Here is a 27347-nt window from a genome sequence, read left to right as displayed (position 1 = left end):
GCCTGCTTCTTCCGTCTTACGGTAAGACGGAAGAAGCACTCGGAAGAAGACTCTTACCGGATTGTAATTCCTATATACGGTAGGCAGTAGGCACTGACGCTCCATCTGCCCCCCCCGCCTCCCCCTCCCTCCCTGCACTGCTGGCCTGTCGCCGCTCTCTGTCCTAGACAGCAGCATCACAGCATCACAGCAGCAGATTTGGCGAGGCAGGACTGCGGCTGTATATGGCTGCCGGGTTGGACGGTACCGGGAGAACACAGGATTTTGCTGCTTTGATCTCCCACGGTGTCGTGCTATCTTTCTTTCTCTCTCTCTCTCTCTCTCTCTCTCTCTCTGAACATCTCCGCTTTGATTTTTTTTCTCTCCCCTAGAGTGGATAGTTCAATACAGATTTGATGGTGCTGAGCATGCTTATCTGATTTGGTGAGGTTGCGGCCAGGGGCATCTAGAGAGAGAGCGAGAGAGAGAGAGAGAGGGGGGGGCGAGAGAGAGAGAGAGAGAGAGAGAGAGAGAGAGAGAGAGAGAGAGAGAGAGAGAGAGAGAGAGAAAAAAGCTGTCTGTGATCGCGTCCGTCTGTCGCTCTCCGACCGTGCATGGACTGTGCGCTCCCTCTGTGATTCTCTTTGCAGTCACTTCGAGTCATTTCTGGAGGAAGATGGCGGATAGGGCCGAGATGTTTTCCCTCTCCACCTTCCATTCCCTTTCTCCTCCCGGCTGCAGGTAAGAGCTTCAACACACGCCGCCATAGCAGAGAGAGAGGCTGGGCATTCGCATCCATCGAGCAGGCGAATGCAGTGAGGTGTGGAGAGAAGGACACAGCGAGAGATATGATACGAGGTTGTACCATAGGTACTGCTGTTGACTGGTGTAAAACTCAAGTGCATAAAGCGGGACATAATAGATATTTTTAATATGCCGGGCCTATAGTGTCTTCCTCCTCTTACGCCTTGTTGCAGCCACTGCTCACCACTGCATGCTTAGATCACAGAGATGCTGATGCTGAGAATTGTTTTTGTTTATTTTCGCTTATTGTGGCATATTATTCACATTATGAAAATAATACACAAATGAGCATATCGTCGTTTTTATTCGAAGAGCACATAGCGGGAAACAGTGAGAGGGAGGGCAAATGGTGTCACGTCAATTGCCCGCCTTGCGCATTCTCCCATATTCAATTACCTCGGAGAGAGAGTGAGGCCCACGCCCTGTCGAGAGACGAAGCCTGGCCAGAGTACAGTAGGTTGCTGAACCCCAGGCTACAGTACTGTACATGACGCCCATCTTATGTTGAAACGGACCCTGTTGTGTCCATGCGTGGTTTGCCTAAAGACGATTGTGTTTGAGTCCCATAATATGTGGTCGTCTTGGTCTTCAGGCAGTGTTTTGGGAAGGCATGCTCCCTTCCACTTCCAAGGTTGTTGCAGTGAGGTTAGAAGGCATGGACATGGATTTCCCCTCTCACGACTAGACTTGATAATGCTGTCTTAAAGTAATAACAGGTTAATCATGAAGTTGAGGGCACAGATCACATGACCTGTGTTGACCCTACTATTCACATCTTGTTCCCCAGGCTTCAAACCTACTTGTGGCAGATGGGATGTGTTGGATTTCACTGCTGTGGGCTTTGTTGTAATTTCCATGGCATGATAAATCTCATTAGGCCACAATTGTATACTTCTACTACTATCACGACCACCAACACTACTACTACTACTTGTGGTGGTGGTGGTGGTTGTGATAAGATGATGATGCTGATTATTATGATTATTATGATGATTATTATTATGATTATTATGAATATGATTATTATTATTATTATTATTATTATTATTATTATTATTATTATTATTATTATTATTATTATTATTATTATCAGCAGCAGCAGCATTATCATCATCGTCGTCGTCGTCGTCATCATCATTATTATTATGATGATGATGATGATGATTAGTATTATCTGGTAACTGTTTATTACTTTATACATTTTTATTTATTTATTAAATTTGTTTTAAATTTATGTTCGAAATAAATTCGAAGTAGTGTTTTACAGGGCACTTGTAGCTGTAAGACATTCACACGTAGCTGTTTTATGTTTGTGTGTGTGTGTGTTTTTGTGAAGCAGAGAAGGAAGCAAAGGACCTCCCTGTGTCATTGTGTAGAGCAGCCCGATCTCACTTAAAATATGTAAATACAGTACTTATCCACCACAGAAAAAAGGTACATATTGTACGTTATATTATAGCCATAAGTAATATATTGATGTATTTACAAAAATGTACAATGTGTCTGTATTCCAAATAAGTAATATATTGACATATTTACAAATAAGTACATTATATTACATATTCAAAAAAACTTTAACTTTTAACATTTTCAGAAAATATTTGAACTCCCCTGCTGGGGAATGAACCCGGGACGCGTCTATTCTAAACACAAACGGTTCATGCGTTTTGCGAATCTGATTGGCCACTGACGTTTCTGGTCATGTGACATGTGCGCCCAATCGCGTGACACGCCCATTTCCGCCTCGACCAGCAGCAAACCCTAACCCTAACCCTAACCGTTCTATCGCCATGCTCTAAGACAAACTCTAACCTTAACCAACTTCGAAAGAGTGCCTAAGCTTAACCGGGGAAAGAACTTGCCGTCACACGATTGGTGCGACCAGAAACATCAGTGGCCAATCAGAGCGCAAAAGGCGAACGCGGAAGCATGCACCGTTTGGGTTTAGAAATAAATACAGGCACCCAGGACACCCACATGGGAGGCAAGTGCCTTTACCTCAAGACTACCAAGACACAATTTTCTGAAAGCCTCGCCCAAACCCTAACCTTAACCACACTGTTACTTTAAACTAACCATAACCTTAACCCTAACCCTAACCATAACCATAACCATAACTTTCTATCTTAACCATAACTATTAAACGTTCAAATGAAACATCATAGTATTGCTGTGTTTGCATCAGGGACTCAGGGTAGGTAGGTGGGTGTCTTGGTCTAGTAGTGAGAGCACTCGCCTGCGACCACAATCATTGTGTTAGTTCCACTCCAAGTTGCGCTGGTTTGTTTTGGACCTTTGCAGATACGAAATACATTACTTATACAATAAGTAAATATATTACTCATGGTTATAACATAACGTACATTATGTACCTTTTTTCTTCTTCCTGTGGTCGATTAGTACTTTATTTATGTTTTCCGATGAGAATGTGTTGGTATAGCACCAGGAAGCTGAGACAAACAGGAAGCAGAGCATCACCATTCTGATGCATAGCGCCATACTGTATAGCATGTGACTCACGATAACAATCCTCCCTCCCAGTCTCCCGGCAGCGAGCACTCCAGAATGCAATCCCATTAGCAGGCCTGGGCCAGGCGGGTCCTCTCAGACCCTATTGGTCATTAAAGATAATGGTAACCGCTTCCTCGTGTAAATAACATTGAGAACGACCTTGACATCCATAGACTCAGAAGCAGGGGAAGAAGCCACAATGGAACTATGTCACAACAACGACAACAACAACAACAACAACAACAACAAAACAACACGTGACAGAGGCTGGGCAGTAATCAGCAACAATATCAAAACGAGGGGAATAGAGGAGAAACGTAGAGACAACAGCTAAATGGATCTGGTGAATGGTTGTGTGTGTGTGTGTGTGTGTGTGTGTAGGGGTCCTGTAATCTGAGAAGGTTTGAATTACAGACCTGCACGTCTGTTTGCTGTCTTCTGCCTTCTATGTAACATAAAAACACTTGAAATGTAGTTCATAAACCGGCAAGCTGTCCAGTTTCAGGCTCCGTGTCAGTGGTAGATCCCGTCAGGAGGATCAAAGCATGGCAATGCAGGCAGTGACCTCAGTATGGAGGACAATACTACTCAGCCTTTGTCTCGTCAACCCCTGGGAATTGCAGCCCTGGTAATTAGTTACCATCAAAGCGAACGCTGTATTCCTTTGTTATTGTAATGTGAATATAGTACAGTTCTGCTCCATGAATAAGTAATTTTCTTACTCCACTAAATTCTTTCCTGTATGCCTTTTATTTTTTGGTTAGCTTTATTTGAGTAGTATTTGTTTGGAGAGATAGGACCGTGTGGAAATATAACAGCAAGAGAGTGGTTCTTAGTAGCTTGATAGGAAGAGTATGGCACCGGACCTTCCAGGGTTAGAGGTTTTGTTCCCCGTGTCGCTCAATAGGTAGAGCATGGTGCTAACACTGCCAGGGTTAGGGGTTCTATTCTAAATGGTAAATGGACTGCTTTGATATAGCACTTTTATCCATTCATTCACACACCGATGTCGGAGACAAGGTGCCGGCCTGTTCATTGGGAACAGTTAGTGTCTTGCTCAAGGACACTTCGACACGCTGCTGGTAGGAGCTGGAATTGAACCGGGAACGTTCCGGGTAACCAGACGACCACTCTACCTCCTGAGCCATGGTCGGTGGTCATTCTATGGCTGCAACAACTAATTGACAACTAATCGATTAGACATTTTTGCTTTTGGCAATAACCGATTAGTTAGTTATGATGCACCTCCATGACCTTCCACTACCACACTACAGAAGGTTAACCTTTCACTACCACACTACAGAAGGTTAACCTTTCACTACCACACTACAGACGGTTAACCTTTCACTACCACACTACTGACGGTTAACCTTTCACTACCACACTACAGACGGTTAACCTTTCACTACCACACTACAGAAGGTTAACCTTTCACTACCACACTACAGACGGTTAACCTTTCACTACCACACTACAGAAGGTTAACCTTTCACTACCACACTACAGAAGGTTAACCTTTCACTACCACACTACAGACGGTTAATGCTTTCACTACCACACTACAGAAGGTTAACCTTTCACTACCACACCACAGACGGTTAACCTTTCACTACCACACTGCAGAAGGTTAACCTTTCACTACTACCACACTACAGACGGTTAATGCTTTCACTACCACACTACAGAAGGTTAACCTCTTAATACTCGATATATCGCCCAGCCCTACCTTAAAGGGATATTTCACTTTAGTAGTACATATCAAAGATCTGTATTATTACCTCTATATAAAGTCATCTACAAGTTAGCTAGTGACCACTGCTGTCCCTGTCGTCCGCTGTCAACACCACCATTCCTCCCAGGTGTCAGGCTTCTCATTCACTGTCTGTCTAAACCAAGTCTAAATATCATACTTCTGAATTATAAACAGACTAAATGGACTCACACATTCACTCACAGACGGCGGAGCCAACCATGCAAGGTGCCAACCTGCTCATCGGGAGCAATTATGGGTGTCTTGTGTCTTGCTCAAGGACACTTCGACAAGCTGCGCGGGAGGAGCGTGAATCGAACCAGGAACCTCCGGATTACCAGACGACTGCTCTACCTCCTGAGCCACTGTCACTCCTATACAGCAATACTATTCTACGTAATATATTTTTCTGTATCAAAGGTATTTGTTTTCTTTTTAGCTAATCTTGCCATTTTCAAATGATCAGTATAGGAACTATTTCTCACTTGAGGTGGAGTTTGACCAACTGTCAACTTTCCACAGAATGTATAGAATCTTCCTTCCAGTTAGGCAGCATTTAACCTAGCCTGCTATGTCAGACCTGGGGAACTATAGGCAGCAGCTAACCTAGCTTGCCATGTCAGACCTGGGGAACTATAGGCAGCAGATAACCTAGCCTGCCATGTCAGACCTGGGGAACTAGCTGCATAGGGTCTGAGAGCAGCACACTGAGAAATAAACGAATAGCTTGCCAGTCGTCAATAAAGTCAATTTGACTGATTGATTGAACATTTTATTAACAGATTGCAGAATGGGTACAATACAGTAGGCTACAGCTCAATACACACAATTGTTAAGGGGATGCAGACCAGAGAAAGACTTTCGTCTTGTTTACATCAGGGTCCCCCATTTTCAATTCATCATAATTTACCATGGTCTCACCATGGTGACGGGTGTCTCATCTTTCACACCGGGGGGGATTCCTAGTGCTGTAATCACATTAAAGTGTGGAAAAATACTATTTTGTGTCCCTCTCCGTACAAACAACAGCAGCAAGGCACGGCTCTCGCATCGAAGGCTGTTCTAAACCTGAATATAAAAACCCCTGTCTGATTACACACTGACAGCCCGTTGCCCTGGTAACGACTGGAGAAATTGTCTTTTTTCTTTTTAATGTAATCACAGTGCCAGGAAGTCATTGCGGCATGAGAGATCCGTCACGTCACCACGGTAAGTCTAATTGACTTTATCGACAACCATTTTTGCCGGCAAGCTATTTGTTTAGTTCTGAATATGCCCAGTGGAGACTGGAGAGTGGCTTGTGTGCCGTGGTCTGACATCTCGGGGCAACACGTAACCGTGGGTGACCACTCCACAAACATTCTGTGCAAGACAAAGACACATAGCACACTCTAGCCTAGGGCTGAACGATTAATCGATTTTAAATCGAAATCGCGATTTGAAATGATGCAATTAGCAAATCACAAAAAAAGAAAATATCGCAAATTATTATTATTATTATTTTTAATTTATTTAACCAGGAAGTCCCATTGAGATACAAGATCTCCTTTGCAAGGGATACCTGGCCAAGATGACAGCAATAACATTTGCAATACATCACACAGCATTAAAATGTGCTCGGGGGGGGGGCCCGTCTCTCTCTCTCTACTGGTTCAATTAATGTTTAAGTAGAAAAACGTTGCACTATAAAAACTAACTGGATAGTTGATGATAATAAACATTTAACTTCATTAGCTGAAGTATTCTAAAATCATTTAAGCCATTCTCCGTGTGTGTGTGTGTGTGTGTGTGTGTGTGTGTGTGTGTGTGTGTGTGTGTGTGTGTGTGTGTGCACGCGTCTCATATCTGGTCTGACATCAGAGGAGTTTGATAGTATTTACTGAGGATTGCCAGATAATGTTGATATTTAAACATAAAAAAAAATTATAATACAAAATAAATATACATGCTCATGCAACATCATGTTGTATGTTGCATGACCGCAATGGTCTCTCTCACAGCAGTAGTTTTGTTTACACATCAGAAGTATGATATTTCCCCAAAATGAATGGAAGTGAATGAGGAGCCTGACATCTGCGCGGAATGGTGGCGTTGAAAGCAGACAACAGGGCCAGCAGTGGTCACTAGTTTACTGGTAGATGTGCTTACATAGAGGTAAGACTGCTGAAACTAAAGTTCTACTAAAGTGAAATATCCCTTTAAGCAAGTAAGTGTGTGTGTGTGATGATGAAACCAGTGATAGTGAGCTTGTGTGTTGGATGAATGAATGAATGAATGAATGAATGAATGAATGAATGAATGAATGAATGAATGAATAGTTTATTTCGAACAATAAATAGAAACAAGAAATAACAATGTAAAAAATAAATAAAGTGAGATAAAATAATAAAAAACATTATTTTGTCCGAAAAGGAATAGGATACAAGCCATCTGAAGATAATGTTACCATGTGAGTGTAGATTGGTAGATGTATTTAGGGCTGGGGGCGATAAAATACATATATGACAATATTCAATACAACCTTTCAATGTATTGACACTGAGGTTTTGAAGGCTTGACACTGAGGTTTTGAAGGCTTGACACTGAGGTTTTGAAGGCTTGACACTGAGGTTTTGAAGGATGGACACTGAGGTTTTGAAGGATGGACACTGTGAGGTTTTGAAGGATGGACAGAGGTTTTGAAGGATGGACACTGTGAGGTTTTGAAGGGTTGACAGATTTTTTTTTAGTTTTTTTTTAATCTTTTTCCCCCTCCTTTTTTCCTCCGATTTTCTCCCATCCCAATGTTAGTTGTTATGCCAATTCCCAATCCCCTTCCTGGTCGCTGCACACTTACCCCCCACAGTCGGTCTGGGAGAGTGGAGGCTACCACGTGCTTCCTCCGACACACGTCCAGCCAATCAACCGTTTCTTTTCACCTGGCAGCGCGGATTCTCACTGAGAGGGCGTAGCGTGTGGAAGGATCACACTATCCCACTTAGATCCTATCCGCGCTTAGCAGGCGCCCCGACCGAACTGTAGGAGTCGCTGTTTACAACGACCCGGACCCACCCCGCCAGCTTCTCCCACCCTCTAATACTGCCAATTGTATTAGTGTGAACGGCCAGCCAAGCTGGTGACAACCCCGGAGCTGTGAGCTGGATTCGAACAGGCGAATCCAGCCGCTCCGGGGTTGGTGACGAACGCAATCTCCATTACGCCACCTGACCGCCTGACACAGAGGTTTTGAAGGATGGACACTGTGAGGTTTTGAAGGGTTGACACAGAGGTTTTGAAGGGTTGACACAGAGGTTTTGAAGGATGGACACTGTGAGGTTTTGAAGGATGGACACAGAGGTTTTGAAGTATGGACACTGTTACGAAGGATCAGATTAAACCGAATATATATATTTATTTATGGATATATATTGAATAGTATTCGTATGTCGTTGATATCCCTTATGTATTTGTACATATACACGGAATGTCCCTTTAACCTAGTAGTTACTATAGCCCATAATAGTTCGTTCTCCTATTGGGCAGCGCCCACCAGGCGCCAGTGACTTACCCCTAGAGCCGACTTGAAAGCTACCGACATGACTTGTCTCAACGGCCCGCTTCTGCCCAGGGCTACGAGACAGTGAGCAGGCTGGCACTTGATTATTCCCGTACATATAAATATGGCGCGGCGAATACAGAACTTCCTTTTCAGTTCCTTTCAGTTCGAGTTGGAGTTCAGTCTTGTTCAGTTACCCAAGTGACGTCTCACCCACTATGCAACGTGCGGTAGAGTAGGGCTCGTATTGCCTCAAATAGAGTCGTCTTATCCTACTTCGTTTGTTCAAAGTATCGTTCGCTATTTACTAGTAAAAGCCTTCATTACGAGTCAAAGACCACGTGGAGTGAGTAATTGTGCGTCTACATAGAGCACTTATAGCCGCGTGCAAATTGGATAGTAGTAACGTCAAGTTCAACTGTGGACCACCGCGACCACGGAGGATTTACACCGGTGATTGCAGAGCCACTTTCCGGCAGGATTACTATTATTATTCTTCATTGCTTTGACTGTGGCTGCTGGAGCAGAGAACCGTCTACACCCACTGCTGTGGGATCTACACATGCCCGTGAGGACATCACTCGAGCCCGTCTCAAGGAGAGACTCCACGGCTTCACCTGTGCGGCGCGCACACTGGGAGTACAGCTGCCTTTCCCCGCTGAGCCAGGGAGCAATATACCGTCTCCAGGTGCCTATTGAAGCTCCCTGTGGAACCATTGACTTGCATAGAGCATTGCCTCCCCCTGCTGGCTTACAACCGGTAGTAACTCCCCTACCATTATTCCCTAGATAATTCCTAATATTCAGTATCGACTTGCCTACGCACATTCTTTGCCTTATAAGCGCATTCAATATAAAGTATATTTGTATCCTTTGATGTAATAAATATTCTAAACGAGTACTTGTGTGGAAACCGTTTCATTGTGGAGGAGTTCTCATCTGATATACTTGTGTACGGTATGGCCAGTAATGTACATAAGACGGTAGTGGTTTAATGATACCAATACTTGATTAATACAGTCAGGGAATTGTACCCCTCAGTTACAGACACTGTGAGGGTTTGAAGGGTTGACAGTGCCACTACATCCTCATTTGGTTGGTCTTGATGGTGAGGTTATGTAACGGAGGTACCGCAGTATATCCACAGTCACGGGTACAAGTAGTGACGTGGCTGTGGATGGTAAGCGGTACTGCAAGTAAACTCACTCCCCAGAGGCATCCAGACCCGGAAGCAAGAAGTGAATTCACTTCTTGCTTAGTGGTCTGTGATGCCGCCCGTGACGCGGGCGTCCGGGGTTCAACTCCCACTCAGGGCGATCCCTTAACAGGGGTTGAATCGACTAAACACAACGCAGACAAGATCACACCGGCTACATGTGGTGCCGTTAGACCCGGATGCCCTGGGTGGTGTGAGTTTAGTGGGGTGAGTGTAACGGAGGTACCGCAGTATATCCGCAGTCACGGGTACAAGTAGTGACGTGGCTGTGGATGGTAAGCGGTACTGCAAGTAAACTCACTCCCCAGAGGCATCCAGACCCGGAAGCAAGCAGTGAATTCACTTCTTGCTTAGTGGTCTGTGATGCCGCCCGCGACGCCGGCGTCCGGGGTTCAACTCCCACTCAGGGCGATCCCTTAACAGGGGTCGAATCGACTAAAACACAACGCAGACAAGATCACACCGGCTACAGTTAGTATAAACATCAATATTTGTAACCTGCAGGAATTGTATTGCATGTATTTTGATGTATCGTGGACATTTTATTTTCACAACACACTCCTACCCACCCCTGTCTCTGTTTCCTAGTTCACCTCCTGTGATCCTCTGATTGACTGTTGGCTCTATTTGGTCCACATCTGAGTGGAGAAGTGAGCAGTGCTAATAGCCTCCTGCTATCTCCTCTCCATCCCTTGGTGGCCATGGTTACCATGGGGTAAGAGGCTTAAATCAAACACGCTCATTCCATTTAGTTTAAACATGCTCTCTCTCTCTCTCTCTCTCTCTCTCTCTCTCTCTCTCTCTCTCTCTCTCTCTCTCTCTCTCTCTCTCTCTCTCTCTCTGTTTTTGCCTCATTCTTTCCCCTCTCTCTACTTTTTCTCTCTTTTCTATAACGACCCCCCTGACAGTAATCGTGATTTCCACCCTCAAAATGAATCAAACGGGTCAGTTTTATATAATCGTGTGGTTTGTTTGCATCAGTGACGTGGTAATCCTTCCTACTGTATTTGACAGCATGAGCATCTTTGTATTTCGGCTAAGCTTCCAGAAATCCATTTGATTTCACGATTCAATGTGAAGCCACAACGAAGCAAGAACAAAGCGTGTTTGCAGGGAGGACTTCTGACCGGTTCCGCACAGACAATAGACGGGGTGCTTCGTTTGGTTAAAACATATGACTCAGTGTGTGTGTGTGTGTGTATAAGATAAGATAAGATATTCCTTTATTGATCCCCTTGGGTAAATTCAGGCATCATAGCAGCATGGGGGAAGGGGGGTACTGGTAGTAAAAACAACACAAGCAGTGTAAACAAATAGGTCAATATAATTTACTATCTAACTAACTGAAAAATATATTCACAGTATTCACACTGTGTGTGTGTGTGTGTGTGTGTGTGTGTGTGTGTGTGTGTGTGTGTGTGTGTGTGTGAGGCAGCATTAGAGATGGATGGAGGTTGACTGACTGTGTGAATATTGATCTTCTGAATAAGTCACTGCCTTCCTGATCACTATAGATGACATCACCATGAAAAAAATTGGTTAAATGTGATTAAAATGCAGCAACCATCCCTTGTGTGTTTGTGTGTGTGTGTGCTTACTGTATGTTACATGCCAAATAGTTAGACGTTTTTTTTTCTCAGAGAACCAGACACATACAGGAAGTGGTTGGATATGTTTGGTGTACAACACTCCTGTATCCCTGCTTTTCCTTTCATTGACGACATCAATGAACAGTCCTTTTGTAGAAATCCCTTCCGCCGCACAGACAGCTCCAACTGTGAGTGTGTTCTCTCTGCAGTCTGTATGAACTGTGAGTGTGTTCTCTCTACAGTCTGTATGAACTGTGAGTGTGTTCTGTTCTCTACAGTCTGTATGAACTGAGAGTGTGTTCTCTGCAGTCTGTATGAACTGTGAGTGTGTTCTCTCTACAGTCTGTATGAACTGTGAGTGTGTTCTCTCCACAGTCTGTATGAACTGTGAGTGTGTTCTCTCTGCAGTCTGTATGAACTGTGAGTGTGTTCTCTCTACAGTCTGTATGAACTGAGAGTGTGTTCTCTGCAGTCTGTATGAACTGTGAGTGTGTTCTCTCTACAGTCTGTATGAACTGAGAGTGTGTTCTCTGCAGTCTGTATGAACTGTGAGTGTGTTCTCTCTGCAGTCTGTATGAACTGTGAGTGTGTTCTCTCTGCAGTCTATATGAACTGTGAGTGTGTTCTCTCTACAGTCTGTATGAACTGTGAGTGTGTTCTCTCTACAGTCTGTATGAACTGTGAGTGTGTTCTCTCTACAGTCTGTATGAACTGAGAGTGTGTTCTCTGCAGTCTGTATGAACTGTGAGTGTGTTCTCTCTGCAGTCTGTATGAACTGTGAGTGTGTTCTCTCTGCAGTCTGTATGAACTGTGAGTGTGTTCTCTCTGCAGTCTGTATGCACTGTGAGTGTGTTCTCTCTGCAGTCTTTATGAACTGTGAGTGTGTTCTCTCTGCAGTCTGTATGAACTATGAGTGTGTTCTCTTCTCTCTGCAGTCTGTATGAACTGTGAGTGTGTTCTCTCTACAGTCTGTATGAACTGTGAGTGTGTTCTCTCTGCAGTCTGTATGAACTGTGATTGTGTTCTCTCTGCAGTCTGTATGAACTGTGAGTGTGTTCTCTCTGCAGTCTGTATGAACTGTGAGTGTGTTCTCTCTGCAGTCTGTATGAACTGTGAGTGTGTTCTCTCTACAGTCTGTAGGAACTGTGAGGGTGTTCTCTACAGTCTGTATGAACTGAGAGTGTGTTCTCTCTGCAGTCTGTATGAACTGTGAGTGTGTTCTCTCTACAGTATGAACTGAGAGTGTGTTCTCTGCAGTCTGTATGAACTGTCTGTGAGTGTGTTCTCTCTGCAGTCTGTATGAACTGTGAGTGTGTTCTCTCTACAGTCTATATGAACTGTGAGTGTGTTCTCTCTACAGTCTGTATGAACTGAGAGTGTGTTCTCTGCAGTCTGTATGAACTGTGAGTGTGTTCTCTCTGCAGTCTGTATGAACTGTGAGTGTGTTCTCTCTGCAGTCTATATGAACTGTGAGTGTGTTCTCTCCACAGTCTGTATGAACTGTGAGTGTGTTCTCTCTGCAGTCTGTATGAACTGTGAGTGTGTTCTCTCTGCAGTCTGTATGAACTGTGAGTGTGTTCTCTCTGCAGTCTGTATGCACTGTGAGTGTGTTCTCTCTACAGTCTGTATGAACTGTGAGTGTGTTCTCTCTGCAGTCTGTATGAACTGTGAGTGTGTTCTCTCTACAGTCTGTATGAACTGTGAGTGTGTTCTCTCTACAGTCTGTATGAACTGAGAGTGTGTTCTCTCTACAGTCTGTATGAACTGAGAGTGTGTTCTCTCTGCAGTCTATGAACTGAGAGTGTGTTCTCTCTGCAGTCTGTATGAACTGAGAGTGTGTTCTCTACAGTCTATGAACTGTGAGTGTGTTCTCTCTACAGTCTGTATGAACTGTGAGTGTGTTCTCTCTGCAGTCTGTATGAACTGTGAGTGTGTTCTCTCTACAGTCTGTATGAACTGTGAGTGTGTTCTCTCTACAGTCTGGATGAAAAAATTATCTGTTTTTTGCATGTTGACCGGAAGAAACTCACTGGCAATCAACGTTGTTATTAGATCCATAGCTATAATATTTAATATAGTCAGTCAAGTCAAGTCAAGAGTTTTATTTGTCACGGCATACAAGTATACAATGAAATGCGGGTGGTCTTGCCCGCAACGATGTGCAATACAGTAGTACAACATATAATAGAATCCAATAGACAACATTGTGCAATAAACAGGTAACATAGTGGGACATCACGGTATTTGTACATAGTTATTTACAGAGCATGAAGGACATGCTAGGTCCCTAGGTAGTGCAATACACTGTTACTATACTATTTTTAAAGTGACCTTTCTTTATGGCCATACGTGTGGGCGTGTGCAGCATGAGTGAGTGCTTTCTAGTGGCTGCTAGTGTGCGAGCGTGCACAGCGTGTGTGTCGTGTGTGTGCTAAAGTGTGCTTGTGTGTGTAGGGTTCAGTGTTCTGTGACCCTCAGTGTTCATTGTTCAAGGCTCTGATGGCCTGGGGGAAGAAGCTGAGCCGAAGCCTCTCTGTCCTAGTAGCTGGTGTTCGCAGGCGTCTGCCTGACCTCAGCAGCTGGAACAGGCTGTTATTGGGGTGGTGAGGGTCTTTCATTATTCTGCAGGCTTTGGATTTGCACCTCTTGTGGTATAGAACCTGCAGGGGAGGTAGTGCAATACCCGTGGTACGCTCGGCAGAGCGCACCACTCTCTGTAGGGCCTTCTTGTCCTGTGCCGTGCTGTTACCATACCAGGCAGTGATGTTTCCAGTCAAGATGCTCTCTACAGCTCCGGAGTAGAAGGACTGGAGTATCTTCCCCGATACTCTGAACTTCCTTAACTGTCTCAGGTGGTAGAGGCGCTGCTTCGCCTTTTTTACAACTGTGTCTATGTGTGTTGACCATGTCAGATCCTCTGAGATGTGGACCCCCAGGTAGGGCTGGGCGATATGGCCAAAAACGTTATCGCGATAAAATTATAAAATTATTTTCATATAACTCGATATCGATAATTATCGTCGATATAATGTCTGTCAAGTTTAATTAACTTCTTATGCCCGGCGGCGATGGACGGGCTATTAATAGCATAGATATATATAATAGACTTGTTTTGCTGCTGCGAATGTCTCGAGTCGAGTTGATGTCGTCATCAGTCCGCGCACGTTAGCAGTTAGCCGACAAGCGGAGTATCTCATGACAATGTATGTACTAAATTACCCTAAAATACTCTCTTCCGCCCCAATATATTGAAACGACGTCCACTGTATACCCCACACTAGGGCTGGGCGATATGGAAAAAAATCATATCGCGATAACGATATGATAATTTTATTTTATTTCTCGATATCGATAATTATCGAATTGTTATAAGTATAAAAAAAAAAAAAAAAATTTTTTTTTTAACTCTTTCAGTGCCACGCCTGGTTTTCCATTTTACCGCTTGAATGCCACCATCCGCGCCAATGTTAACGTTAATATCGCCTAATCTATGTTTTAAATTATGGCTATGTGTCTAATCTGCCCATCGCATTATCAAAGACTATTTTCCAGACAGTGCTGTGAAGGCAGATTGTTTTTTTATCGCGTCGTTGCCGTTTCAGAGCAGTTAGAAAAGCCCCCGTTTTGATATAAAAAACAGCTCATTCTGGAGCATTCTATGAAAATCGTCTTTTAGTGGAATATTCCACAACGTTGATATTCGTCGGCCTTTTTATGAATCGTTTTCAAATAAACGCTAGATGATCAATATTATACGTGCACGCACGCACATTACGGCCGCGCGCGGATAATCGCCTCGTTGATTTCCTCTCGGAGTTTTACATTGAAACCGAAAGAAGACATTTCACAAAACAGCTTATAACTTCATCAAACTTACTCTGATTATCCTACCACTGATAACATAGAGTCCTTACCTGACATCAGATGGTATCCAACTGGTATATTCCAATTCCTGATCACCATTCGAAAAAATCGATACGTGTATGGATCCAACGCGACACAGTGGATCTCCATGATCCGCGGGGATCTGAGGCTCCAGAATGAACTCTAGTAACCCCGGCTGGATCAGTGAACTGGAAAATGTGGAGTACCGGATTTTTTCCCCCATTCATTTTCATTGAGTCCATTCCAAAATCACTTATGTCATCTGGGAGACGACAGGGGGCGCTTTTTTCCACAGTGATCACCGGCGCAGCTCGGCAATACTCGGGTAGGCTCGGGTGATGCAATAATTTTTCAGATCGCAAAAAAAAAATAATAATAATAATTCAGAGAAATCTCGTGAGTGGCTAGCAACCACCTATAAAAAAACACGAGAAATCTCGTGAGTGGCACTGAAAGAGTTAACAACAGATGTATGTTTATTTTGCAGCAATTCTTTGTCATTGCCGCCATCTTTAGTGTTACATCCCCTCACACTCCAGTTCTCAGGCTGCAGCTGGTTTAAAAGCTAAAGTAAACCGGCTTCTCTGCTGGCTGTGGCTCCAGAGGAGTTGAACAGTTCTGGCTCTGCTAGTTTATTTTCGATCTTTTGGCGCTTTTTTGGTGGACAAACCACCGCACATGTGCACTGTGACTCGTGACTGGAGTCTAGTTCTGCTAGCACACATAGCCTACTGTGTACAGACGGTTTCAAAATGTATTTTAAATTAGAAAGCAAACAAAATAAATGGACAAGAGAAAAAGAAATCTGAATTTGGTCAGTATTGTCATTTGGACAAGCAAAGCCATTACTTTAAGTTGCAGGCAAGAAAGACAAGTCTGTCCACTGTCTCTGGTTTTAAAACTGCCCTGTTGCAGGTAATTTTTTTTTCTTTTTCTCTCGATATTCGATATCGATTATTAAAATATATCGCGATATTTATCGTTATCGTTATATCGCCCAGCCCTACCCCACACTACTATAAACGTGGCCTCAGAATTCACGCCACACACATACTCGGCACGTAAATATATAATATAGCGCCGTGCAAGCTAGTTATCCTAGCAAGCCTTGTTGTTGTCGAGTCCTACCTCTGGGTCTCCTTCCGGGTCTCCTTCGCTCTCTGCCATCTCCTTCACTGATTGGTTGTTAGTGCGTGTGTGCTCATATCCAAGCTTGGAAAATCGATATATCGAAACTTTGCGACTACGTTTCATGTTTATTTCGAGGAAATAATTTATCGCGATAGTTATCGTTATCGTTTTATCGCCCAGCCCTACCCCCAGGTACTTAAAGCTGCTCACCCTGTCCACGGATAATATAGTTTTAGCACTACAAACACCGGCATCTACCCCCATTGCATTACAGTTCTGGCACAAACGGCCATACGCCCACAGCGCCATCTGGCGCTCAATGTGTTAAAGGGCCCCTAATGTATGTCCTTTTCCTGTTAGATTATATTCGAGTTGATTCGATTCGATTAAAATGTTTTGTTATCATAGCACAAATACAGTACAACGAAAATAAGTTTGGCATCCAATCAGAGTGCAAGTGTAGCAATAAAGTGTAACAGCAATATGCAATGTACAGGTGATTAAACTGGGTACAAAATATACAAATTAGTACTACTGAGTGAAGTACAGAGTTGTAATATATGTACAACAGTGATACAGGTGTAAAGACAGTATGGTAGTAGTTATATTGGCCAGCAGTATTACTAGTAGAGTAGGATATGTACAGATATAGATATAGTATCTACAGACGTCCCACCACTAACAAATCAGAAACCTTGAATCTCAAAAGAACCATCCTGTGGCACATATGACCTGAACTGATTTGACCATTAAGACCCTGTCAATGGAAACTTCATTCATCCTCTATTAGGTTTTGTATGTAATGCCATCGATCAGACTTTCACCAGCCTTTCACCCTCACCACCAAGGAGACAGTCGGGGCGAGCGACGCTCTTCTCTCTCCTCCTGTCAGGAGCCTCGGCTCCTTTCCTCTGCTCCTTTCCTCGGCTCCTTTCCTCGGCTCCTTTCCTCCGCTACCTTCCTCCGCTACTTTCCTCCGCTCCTTTCCTCCGCTCCTTTCCTCCGCTACCTTCCTCCGCTACCTTCCTTGGCTCATAACTTATGCGGGACCCCATGTGGAGTGGGGGGCAGAGTCACTGCGCCGCCGGCTAAGCAGGGTCAGGTGACACGGTGTGGTGCGATGGACACCGGCCAATCGTTTCAACCCTAAGCAGGTGGAGGAGCGGCACGCCCTGTTACAGATCAGCGGTCAAATGTGGATTTCAACTTCTATGTAATAGATTACATTAGATTACATTCAAATGTATTGTCATTATACAGCACAAGTACAGTACAACAAAAATAAGTCTGGCAAATGTAACAGTATTGCAATAGTAATATACAATGTACAGGTCAGTAAACTATAAAATATATAAATTAGTATTACTGAGTATAGTCAGATGTATGTACAGAGTTGAAGTATATTATGTACAGTGATACAGGTATAGAGATACTATGGTAGGGTAGTAATAGTAGTACTGGCCAGCAGGCTGCAGCATAACTAGTAAGAGTAGGATATGTACAGATGTAGATATAGTATCTACAGATGTGTAAAAGCAAAGGATTATGTGCAGGTACAGTAAGTACAGACAGGTGTGGATAGATATATATACAGTGAGAATAAATATACATATACAGTATATATGGGGACATAAGAAGGACAAGTCAGAGAGAGAAGGGAAAGGAGGAGGAATAGAAGGAAAGGGGTGAGGAAGAGGACAGACAACCTACACGTGAAGGTGAAGGAGAGAAAGACAGACAGAGAGCAGAGAGAGGCCTTCCGACTGGTCTGAGGTCAGTGTTTTCACCCTTCAAAGAGAGCAGAGAGAGATTCCGACTGATCTGAGGTCAGTGTTTTCACCCTTCAAAGAGAGCAGAGAAGGGCGGTCAGATGGCGTAGCAGAGATTGTGCTCGTCACCAATGCAAGAGGCTGCGGTCTCGACTCCCGGAGTCAGCATTGCCTGCGGCTTGGGCCGGTCGTCATACTAACTCGTTTGGCTGAGTTAGCGGGAGGGAAATCAAGGGTGGTAATCTGGCGTTGTGGACAGCGACGCCTACAGGTCAGGTCAGGGAGAAAAAAATCTAGTGAAAAAAATTATTTAAAAAATAAAATAAAAGAGAGCAGAGAGAGAGGCCTTCCGACTGGTCTGAGGTCAGTGTTTTCACCCTTCAGAGGAGGAGAGGGACAGGCGCTTGGGGCGGATGTTACTCAGGTCGCTTTCACATATAGTTTTGGTGGACTCGGTGCGGTTCTGGTGGTGAAGTTGCATCATTGTTGCATTCTTCATTTGGTTCGCCTGCGTTCACATAGCAATTTGTCAAGCGCACCGAACTTTCTGAACAATGTCATGCGGTCGAAAAGGGCGCTCGTCTATTGGACACAATGGAGAGTGGAAATCCCTCCCTTTCAGGAAGTGAAATGCGCGTCAACACAAACTGCGTGAAGCGTGATAGTAGCAGAGACGTGGCATTGATCCATCGTTCGATTATAATTCCCATTACCGCCATCCTCTCGCTAAACAACTTGTACACCTCGTTGTTTTTGTGAGTGCCCACATTCCCCACAAGCAGCTGTTTTATTTGGTCTTCTGCCCCCCAAGTCTGTCCACGAGACATGTTTACACAGTGTGCTTGTTTTGCAGTGAATGCCGCGCCGCGGTAATATTAATAATAATAACAGCTGTGTTTTTTTTCTTCCTTCTACCCCAAGATGCACAGTAGATAGATAGATAGATAGATAGATGCAGTGTGCTTGTTTTGCAGTGAATGCCGCGCCGCGGTAATAATATACCCAAGATGGTTTATCAGGTGACTTCCTACGTTTGGTCCGCGTTTGGTCCGCGTTTGGTCCGATGAAGCGAACCGAGACCTACGTTTTCAGGCGGACCAGAGTTTGCGTGTTTGGTCCGCGGACCGAGTTCGACGCGCATTCACACAAACCCAAAAAACCGGACTATCGAATTCTGGTCCGATAGTCCGGACCAAACAGCCCCTGTGTGAAAGCGACCTCAGAGTCTGCAGCTTTTCCTCTCTGACACACATTTCTCAGGGCCTCACTTTGCAGTTCAGGGGAAACGGGGACACAGTCTGCTGTGACACACATTGCGGGGGCCGCAAGAGAGAGCTCCAAACATTTAGCGAATGATCCGATAAACAAAATGGAGTCTGTAGGCACGGCGGTAACAAGGACAGCAGAGGAGGAACAATGGAGACATGGAGGAAACAATGAGAATAATTGGATTCATAACAGGCGCAGATTCGTACGTATAAAAGCATAAAAAAGGGGAAAGTCAGAACTCACAAAATAAGTTGGTAACACTTTATAATAACACTCACTTATAAGTTATAAGGTATTTGTAGATAATGAACTAATCATGAACAAACCATTTATATACATTCATAATTCATTATTAAATCATTTATAACTATATTTGTATAACATTTACAAATTAGTTCTACATTATTTATAACTCATTATCAACATTGTTTGTACTTGATTTGTTCATCATTAAATAATGTTGTTTAATGTGTAGTAACACATTTGTAGATGCTTTGAAAAATGGATATGAAAAAACTACTAGGGGAGAATGGGGATAGTTGTCACACTTTTTACTCTAGTGTGAATTGCTCATCATCAAAACATCTTTCAATAGTCATTCCTACATTAAATTGAAGCTTGGCTTGAAATGTGTATCCCTCTCATTTTCCAACGTATTGTAACAAAGAGTGAATCACCTATCAAAGACACTCTGACACATTGTGACAACCAACCCCATCATTGGGATGGTTGTCACACACTATGGGGTTGGTTGTCATCTTGTGTTTTAATGGGAAACTCTTAAAAAGAAGACAAGAAGGCAGAACAAAATTTGAAAGTTTAATTGCATTGACAAGTTGACAAATACATAACTTAATGCATCTTAACATGAACATAAACAGGAAACACATCTTTAGGCTATCCTATATAACAAAATAAGAACACAATAAATCGAAAATAAATAACAATTATTATTTATATATATATAACAACAACAAAATAAATAACAATAATAGCCTACACAACATGTGACTGACAACCAACCCCAAATAAAATGTGACGACCAACCCCAACTGGAATGTCTTGATAGCATCAAGGCTAACAGCCATCTAACAACTAGTTAGCTAGCTAACAACAATCTAAACTATAGCTATCCATTCACACTTTTTATGGGTAATAATTGTTTCATTATAAACCTAAAAAGCCTAGAAGAAAAATACTGAGGAGCGGAATATTTACAAATGGACATGAAATGGACACCTCAAATTCAGCTGTTTCACTCCAAATATGACAATGTAGGTGAACTCTGACCCCAATTCTGGACATTTAAATATCAAAGTATGGGAGACAGGACCCTCTGGTGGTGAAATATAATGAATGTGACAACCTACCCGTGTGACAACGTCCCCCGTTCTCCCCTACTGTACCTCCATTTATTTGTTCATGTTCAACAAATGATTTGTTAAGACATTCATAAAACATCTATAAATCATTTGCAGATGCTATTGTGTGCCCTAATCTAAAGTGAAGCCTATTCATCATTAACAAATGTCTAATACAGTTAATTATTTGTTGACTTTTTCATCACCTGTTACAAATGTTTTTTTTTTGTATCTACTTTTTCTCCCCATTTTTCAATTTTTCTCCCGTCCCCAATTTCGTATTGTCCAATTCTACCTTCCCCTGTCTCGAACGTTGTTAGGCCATGCCTCCCACAAGCCGGCTGCAATGTGGACGAAGCCTTGCATCACGTGTCCCCTCCGGTACTCGAGGAGGCAGCCGTCGCATCTTTTCACCTGCACAGCGCAATCTCTCAGCAGCGAGGGTCTGCGTGGGAGGGACACGCCGCCCTGGTCGCTTCCTGATTCTACTGCGCAGGCGCACCATCCGACCTGTAGGAGTCGCTGTCCACAACGTCCGATCCCCACCCACCAGCTTTCCACCCCCTAATACTGCCAATTGTATTAGTATGAACGACCAGCCAAGCTGGTAGCAACGCCGAGAGCTGGGCTCGAACCCAGCATATCCTGCGTTGGTGGCGAGCGCCTTGCCCACTGCACCACCTAGCCGCCTACCTGTTACAAATGTTGTAGACAGCTTTTAGATATACCTGTAACGTTCTGGGTTCCCTCTCCCGGGAACCCAGCTGTCAGTCTGGAATGTTTTCACCTGGTGGTTGGTATTTGCTTTTTGGTTGTCACGCCCACATTCCTGTGTTGTCACTGATTGGTACTCTCCACTGTTGCTGTCACTGTGCTGTCAATTTGCTGTCACTGCTAATTGATTGGAATGTTTGGTTGGTGACTACTTATTCTTTCTCTGTTCCCTTGTTTGTTGTCGAGGCTTCAGAAAACCATTTGTGTGGGAAGGAGCTGGTCAGAGGTTGCTGAGCCACTCGCGATGCACTTATATTACTTTTGCCTGTTCTCTCTGTTGGCGCCCGGCGTCTTTCCTGGATTATCGCTGCTCTGTGTGTTTTAATAAAGACACATCCTTAGAAATAGCTACCTATCTCCGACTCTCCTTGTCTCCTCCACCATTGGACTCACTACTACTCACCCCCATACGTAACAACACCCTTCTTTGTGACATCAACCAGTGACAGAATTAGGACTATAGATGAATGCAATTTTATTAACATATAAAATACATGTGCACACATAACATATATTGTAACTTGGGGGGCACTAGGACCCAGGAGTACCCTGGCCAGGTATTGCCAGAGTATGTAGAGGAAGGGGTACAGGTAGTAAAAACAACACACGCAGTGTAAACAAATAAGTCAATATAATTTACTATCTAACTAATTGAAATATACAGTATTCACAGTCACATAAGGTGCAGTATGCATGAGGTAGTGTTATAATTTACTGTCTAACTAACTGAAATATACAGAATTCACAGTATCACAGTATTCACATAAGGTGCAGTATTCACATAAGGTGCACATAAGGTGCACATAAGGTATGCATAAGGTAGTTTATTGTCCTCCTTGGGTTCCTATTAGTTCTAGTTGGATGTCTGGCAGCAGTCCCTGCCCACTGTTGTGGAGCCTGATGGCCGCTGGTATGAGGGACTGTCCGAGGCGGTTAGTTGAGTGTCGGGGGGTATGAGTCTGTGGCTGAACGTGCTTCTCATCTTGACCAGCTTCCTTCTCATCCCTCTCTCTGCCATCACCTCTAGTCTGACCAGTTCGACTCCCACCACGGAGCTAGCCTTCCTCACCAGCTTGTTCAGTTTGTTGGTGTCCCTCGAGTTGATGTAGCCCCCCCAGCATGCCACATCAACATGCTGTGAGGTGTTATAAAAGTGTACTGTAAACTGGAGACAGAGAACACTACTACAAAGGACTTGTGAAAAGGCCTGTTTGTGAAAGGTCCAAGTGTTTTTTTAAGGTAAAAAAGAAACAGCATAATGGGATGCGCAGTACTAGTAGAGAGAACCAAATATGTAAAGCACTTTTTTTTTTGTTAATTTTTGATTTGCTGCATATAAAGTATAAAACCAAATCCTATGTCATACCATAGAATTGTATCATTATTTAGCATCGTGTTGAATCGCATCGTATCGCCCCGAATCGCATTATGTTGAATCAAATCGTATAAAACTATCTCAACAGGGGTGAATCGTATCGCATCGCCCGGTGCTTCAAATGTATCGTTAATGTATCGTATCGTTGGCAACGTATCGAGATGCGCATCGCATCGGCCTCAGTGATGGAGATGCACATCCCTAGCGTGAATCCATATAAGCGGGCGCGGTTGCAGAAAGAGGCTGAGTACATGCTCGCTAACAATATCGCCAAGCCCAGTTTCAGCCCATGGAGCTCGCCCTGCTTATTGGTTGATAAGTCGGACAAAACGGATAGGTTTTGCATGGATTTTCGCCGTGTAAATAATGTGACTAAGCCTGATAGCTTTCCATTGCCCAGAATGGAGGACTGTCGACAGAGTGGGGGGCGCGTCCTATGTAACTAAGCTGGATTTATTGAAAGGATACTGGCAGGTGCCACTTACTGACCGTGCTAAATTAATCTCTGCGTTCGTGACCCCTGACAGTTTCCTACAATATACGGTAATGCCGTTTGGTATGTGTAATGCGCCCGCAACTTTCCAGGGGCTGGTTAATCGTGTGCTATCAGGCGTAGCTAACTGTGAGGCCTACCTCGATGACCTCGTGATCTATTCCGACGACTGGGAGGGGCACATGGTTAGCTTGCGGGAGGTTTTTGACCGGCTTGGCCAGGCAAACTTGACCTTAAACCTGGCCAAGTGTGAGTTTGGCAGGGCGACCGTCACCTATCTTGGCAAGGTAGTGGGGCGGGGGGAGGTCCGCCCTGTCCTCTCCAAGGTGGAGGCGATACTTGGCTTTCCAGAGCCTGCTACACGTCGGGACCTCCGGTGCTTTCTGGGGATGATGGGGTATTACAGGGTTTTTTGCAGAAACTTCTCAGCGGTAGTTTTCAGTGGACACCTAGGTGCACCTTTGTGTTTCAGCAATTAAAGTCCATCCTGGTCAGTGCTCCTGTCCGCGCAGCACCCATGTTTGCGAAGCCTTTTAAGTTGGCTGTGGATGCTAGCGAGCCGGGCGCAGGCGCTGTGCTTCTGCAGGACGATGGCGGTGGTATAGAACATCCGGTGTCCTATTTTCCCAAAAAGTTTAATAGACACCAGCGGAGCTATTCGACGATCGAAAAGGAAGCATTGGCTCTAATTTTGGCTCTTTCCCATTTCGAGGTTTGATTTGATTTGATTTGATTACGGATCTCATTAGCTGGTGCCATGGCAACCAGCTAGTCTTCCTGGGGTCCACACAAAAAAACATACAAAAACAATTATTGCAAAACAGAATTATTAAAAGTCAGTACTCAACATACAATACACAATGAAACTAACAATTAAGATGGCTAAAATTACATGCAAGCAAAGAAACAGAAAACAAAAAAACAAAACAAAATACAAAATACAGTGTTAAATACAATTTAAGATTGTTTTTAAAATTGAATCTTTTTAAGAATTGCTTTTAGAATGCTCATCAATGTTACTAAAACATCAATTTCACCATACCTTTAAAAAGAAAGAAAAAACACACAAAGTAATCAGAAGAAGTTTTGGATAACATGGCTGCAGCTACACTCATGCATGACATATATTAATTTCCTTCCGGATTATGGCTCCTTTGAGTTTCTTTTTGAAACTGTCCTTGTTTTCCGTCCGTATAATATGTAATGGGATCCTATTCCAGTATGTTATGGCTCTATACACATTGCAGTTTTCTTTAGAGCGTTGGTTCTAGGCAGAGGTAGGGTGAAGCGACTACTTGAAGCATGTCTGGTATTATGGTCATGTCTATCATTGGTGGATAAAAGCATAGAATACAATTGAGTGGGTTTACCTAATCAAACTGCATGCTAGTCTCTCGTCCACCCTCATCCACGACAGTCTAGCATGCATTCCCTCCACACTATTCCTTATAGAGCAGTGAAGAGTGAGTCGGGCAGCTCTATTTTGAGTGAGCTGGAGTTTACTAAGCTCTTGCTTTGACGCGCTAGACCAAATTGCTGGGCAGTAGTCAAGATGGGACAAGACTAAAGATTGTACTACCATTTTAATTGTTGTATTTGTTAGGAGGTAGGCATTTATTCTTATTATGGAGATGTTTCTACTCATCCTGGTAACCATGTTATTAATCTGGGTAGACCAAAGTAGTGCCTTGTCAATAGTTACACCCAACAATTTGGCCTCCTTCACTTTCAATACCAGCGTCTTGTAATGAGAGACTCAGTCTATGCTCCGACCTTAAAGCCCAACCTCTAGGTTAAACCCTACTGATCAATTATGGGTAGTTTACATCATTGGTATATAATTTCATTATTTATTTGTTTCCATTTGACACCGGAAATGCCACTCTGAAAGAGTTAAAAAGGTCCACGCACGAATAACATGCACGCGCGAATCAAAAAAGCTTATCAAACGCCGACGTCACAACAGGTCAACAGGTGCATATTAATGAGCCGAATCTAAAAGCTTATCAGACGCTAGCACCTAGCACGGCCGTGACGTCACTTCAGGAAACGTATGCCTTATGTCCGTCCGGGTCATAGTACTAGATCAATGGTGGCTCACTCGGTGCATCACAGTTAGCCTATATCTCCGCCGTCCCTGCTACACGCAGTCGGGACCACTACACTCACTGACGTTAGCCTATAGCCCGCCGTCCCTGCGGGTGGTTCTCTCCTCTTTGTGTGCCCCCGTCCCCGCGGAGGAGCTTGTGGACTCGACAACAGCGGCGGCCGCAGGGCGCCGGAGCCCGCAGCGCTAGTTAGCTCATAGCTATCATGTAACACTAGCCTTTACGGGCTCGACCACCCTACGGCTGCCGCCGCCGTCGCGTCCATGGGCCCCCCGGCAGGGCATCCGTGGGGACGGGGTGTACAGAGAGGAGAGAACCATTTTGGGTCGGCCGTTCATGCCGGCCAGCGAGCCGGATGTCGGGATATGTTGTTAGCACAATAGCTACCAAGCTAAGCTATGTTATCTACTAACGTTATAAACACAATATGTGTACAACGACACAATGATTTACATTATTACAAATATGGTAACGTGGTTGTGGCTTTTACAAATAGTGGTTAGCTTTAGAGATGGATGGATATAATCACAGAGCAATAGTGAGGTGAAACAGATACATTTCCATTCGGCTAGTAGTAGCAAGCATATATCTATGGTAGCAAGGCTCTCTGCCTGCCACTAGCTGTGTGACTCTCAGCGCCCCCTGGTGAGCCCCCTGTTGTCCTGCACCTGTTGTGACGATTACACACGCACGTTATGAACCCATTGATTAAAATATGCACGTGCGTGGTGATTGTGTTGGGCAGACAAAATGTTTGATAAAAACGCTAAAACTGGGTCAATTTCAATACTTTTTTTCCCCCTTCTTCATGAAAGCCACTGTTGGCCTAGTCCACATTGTTTATTGAACAAAAATACAACGTGGAGGTTGACCTTTAAGGCATATTTAGAGCCGAGTATAAGACATTTTGTTTTTGCTACATTTAATTTTAGTCTGTTTTCAGTTATCCAATTCGAAATCATAAATAATTTCGAGGTGTATGTCGAGTGTATGTCGGTTCATCCCACGTGCCGATAAAAATATACACCGACCACAACCCGTTGGTTTTTAAAGGCAGGATGCGGAATACGAACCAGCGATTAATGCGCTGGAGCCTTTTCCTGCAGGCCTTTGATGTTGACGTTGTTCACATCAAGGGCAAGGACAATGTGTTGGCCGACGCGCTGTCGCGGCTGTAGTCGGGGTAGTTTTTTATCTGCTCTGTTGATCCTGCTGGATGCTAATGATGTTCTGTTTTTCAGGGATCAGGAGTGACGAGAAATTATCTGGGAGCCTCCGGATTTCGGACCACTGGTTCCCTTATTTGTATTTTGTATTGCTATAATTACTGTAGGCTGTAATGTCATGTGGAATGTATTGGGGGTGTTGTGTGCCGTGTGCGCACCCAGCGTGTGGGGCCGGGGGGGAATTGCCCACGGGCACGATAGTCCGGTAGTAACATTAACCATTACATTACTGAGTAATGCCTCAGTATATATATATATATTTATGGGAAGTGAAATTGTGGAAAGTATGGTGTAGGCACCATAGGGTGAACGCTGTGGGGGGGGGGGGGGGGGGGGGGGTACGGCCGTCCCAACTGGTACTGTTAGTATAATTATTAAATATTTTTTTAACTGATAGTATTATTATTATTGTTTTATTTTTTTGTCTTTTTCTTCTTTTTTATGTTCATTCCCCCATTACGCCTTGGGGTTATGGACATACATTTGGGTACAGGGGTGTTACGTGTGGGGGATGTTTGTGCCCTGATCAGGTGTTCCTAGTGTGATGTGTTATGTCTAGCTGTAGTTCCCTG

At 43.9% G+C, this 27347-nt stretch overlaps 1 protein-coding gene across 1 annotated transcript in view; it reads left to right on the top strand.

The window, feature by feature from the left end:
- Positions 1–655: 655 nt before the first annotated feature.
- mapk8ip2 (mitogen-activated protein kinase 8 interacting protein 2) overlaps positions 656–27347 on the top strand; it is a gene marked incomplete at both ends in the record, with an annotated part of 182922 nt that continues 156230 nt past the window's right edge. The window contains one exon of the mRNA XM_084334289.1: positions 656–720. Within this exon, the coding sequence (XP_084190415.1) occupies positions 656–720 (65 nt within the window). The remainder of the gene's footprint in view (positions 721–27347) is intronic.

This window comes from Notolepis coatsorum, assembly GCF_963971535.1.
Source record: "Notolepis coatsorum genome assembly, chromosome: 18".
In the NCBI taxonomy this organism is placed as follows: Eukaryota; Metazoa; Chordata; class Actinopteri; order Aulopiformes; family Paralepididae; genus Notolepis; species Notolepis coatsorum.
The sequence above is the reverse complement of the archived record's forward strand: the minus strand, read 5'-3'. Positions and strand labels throughout refer to the sequence as shown.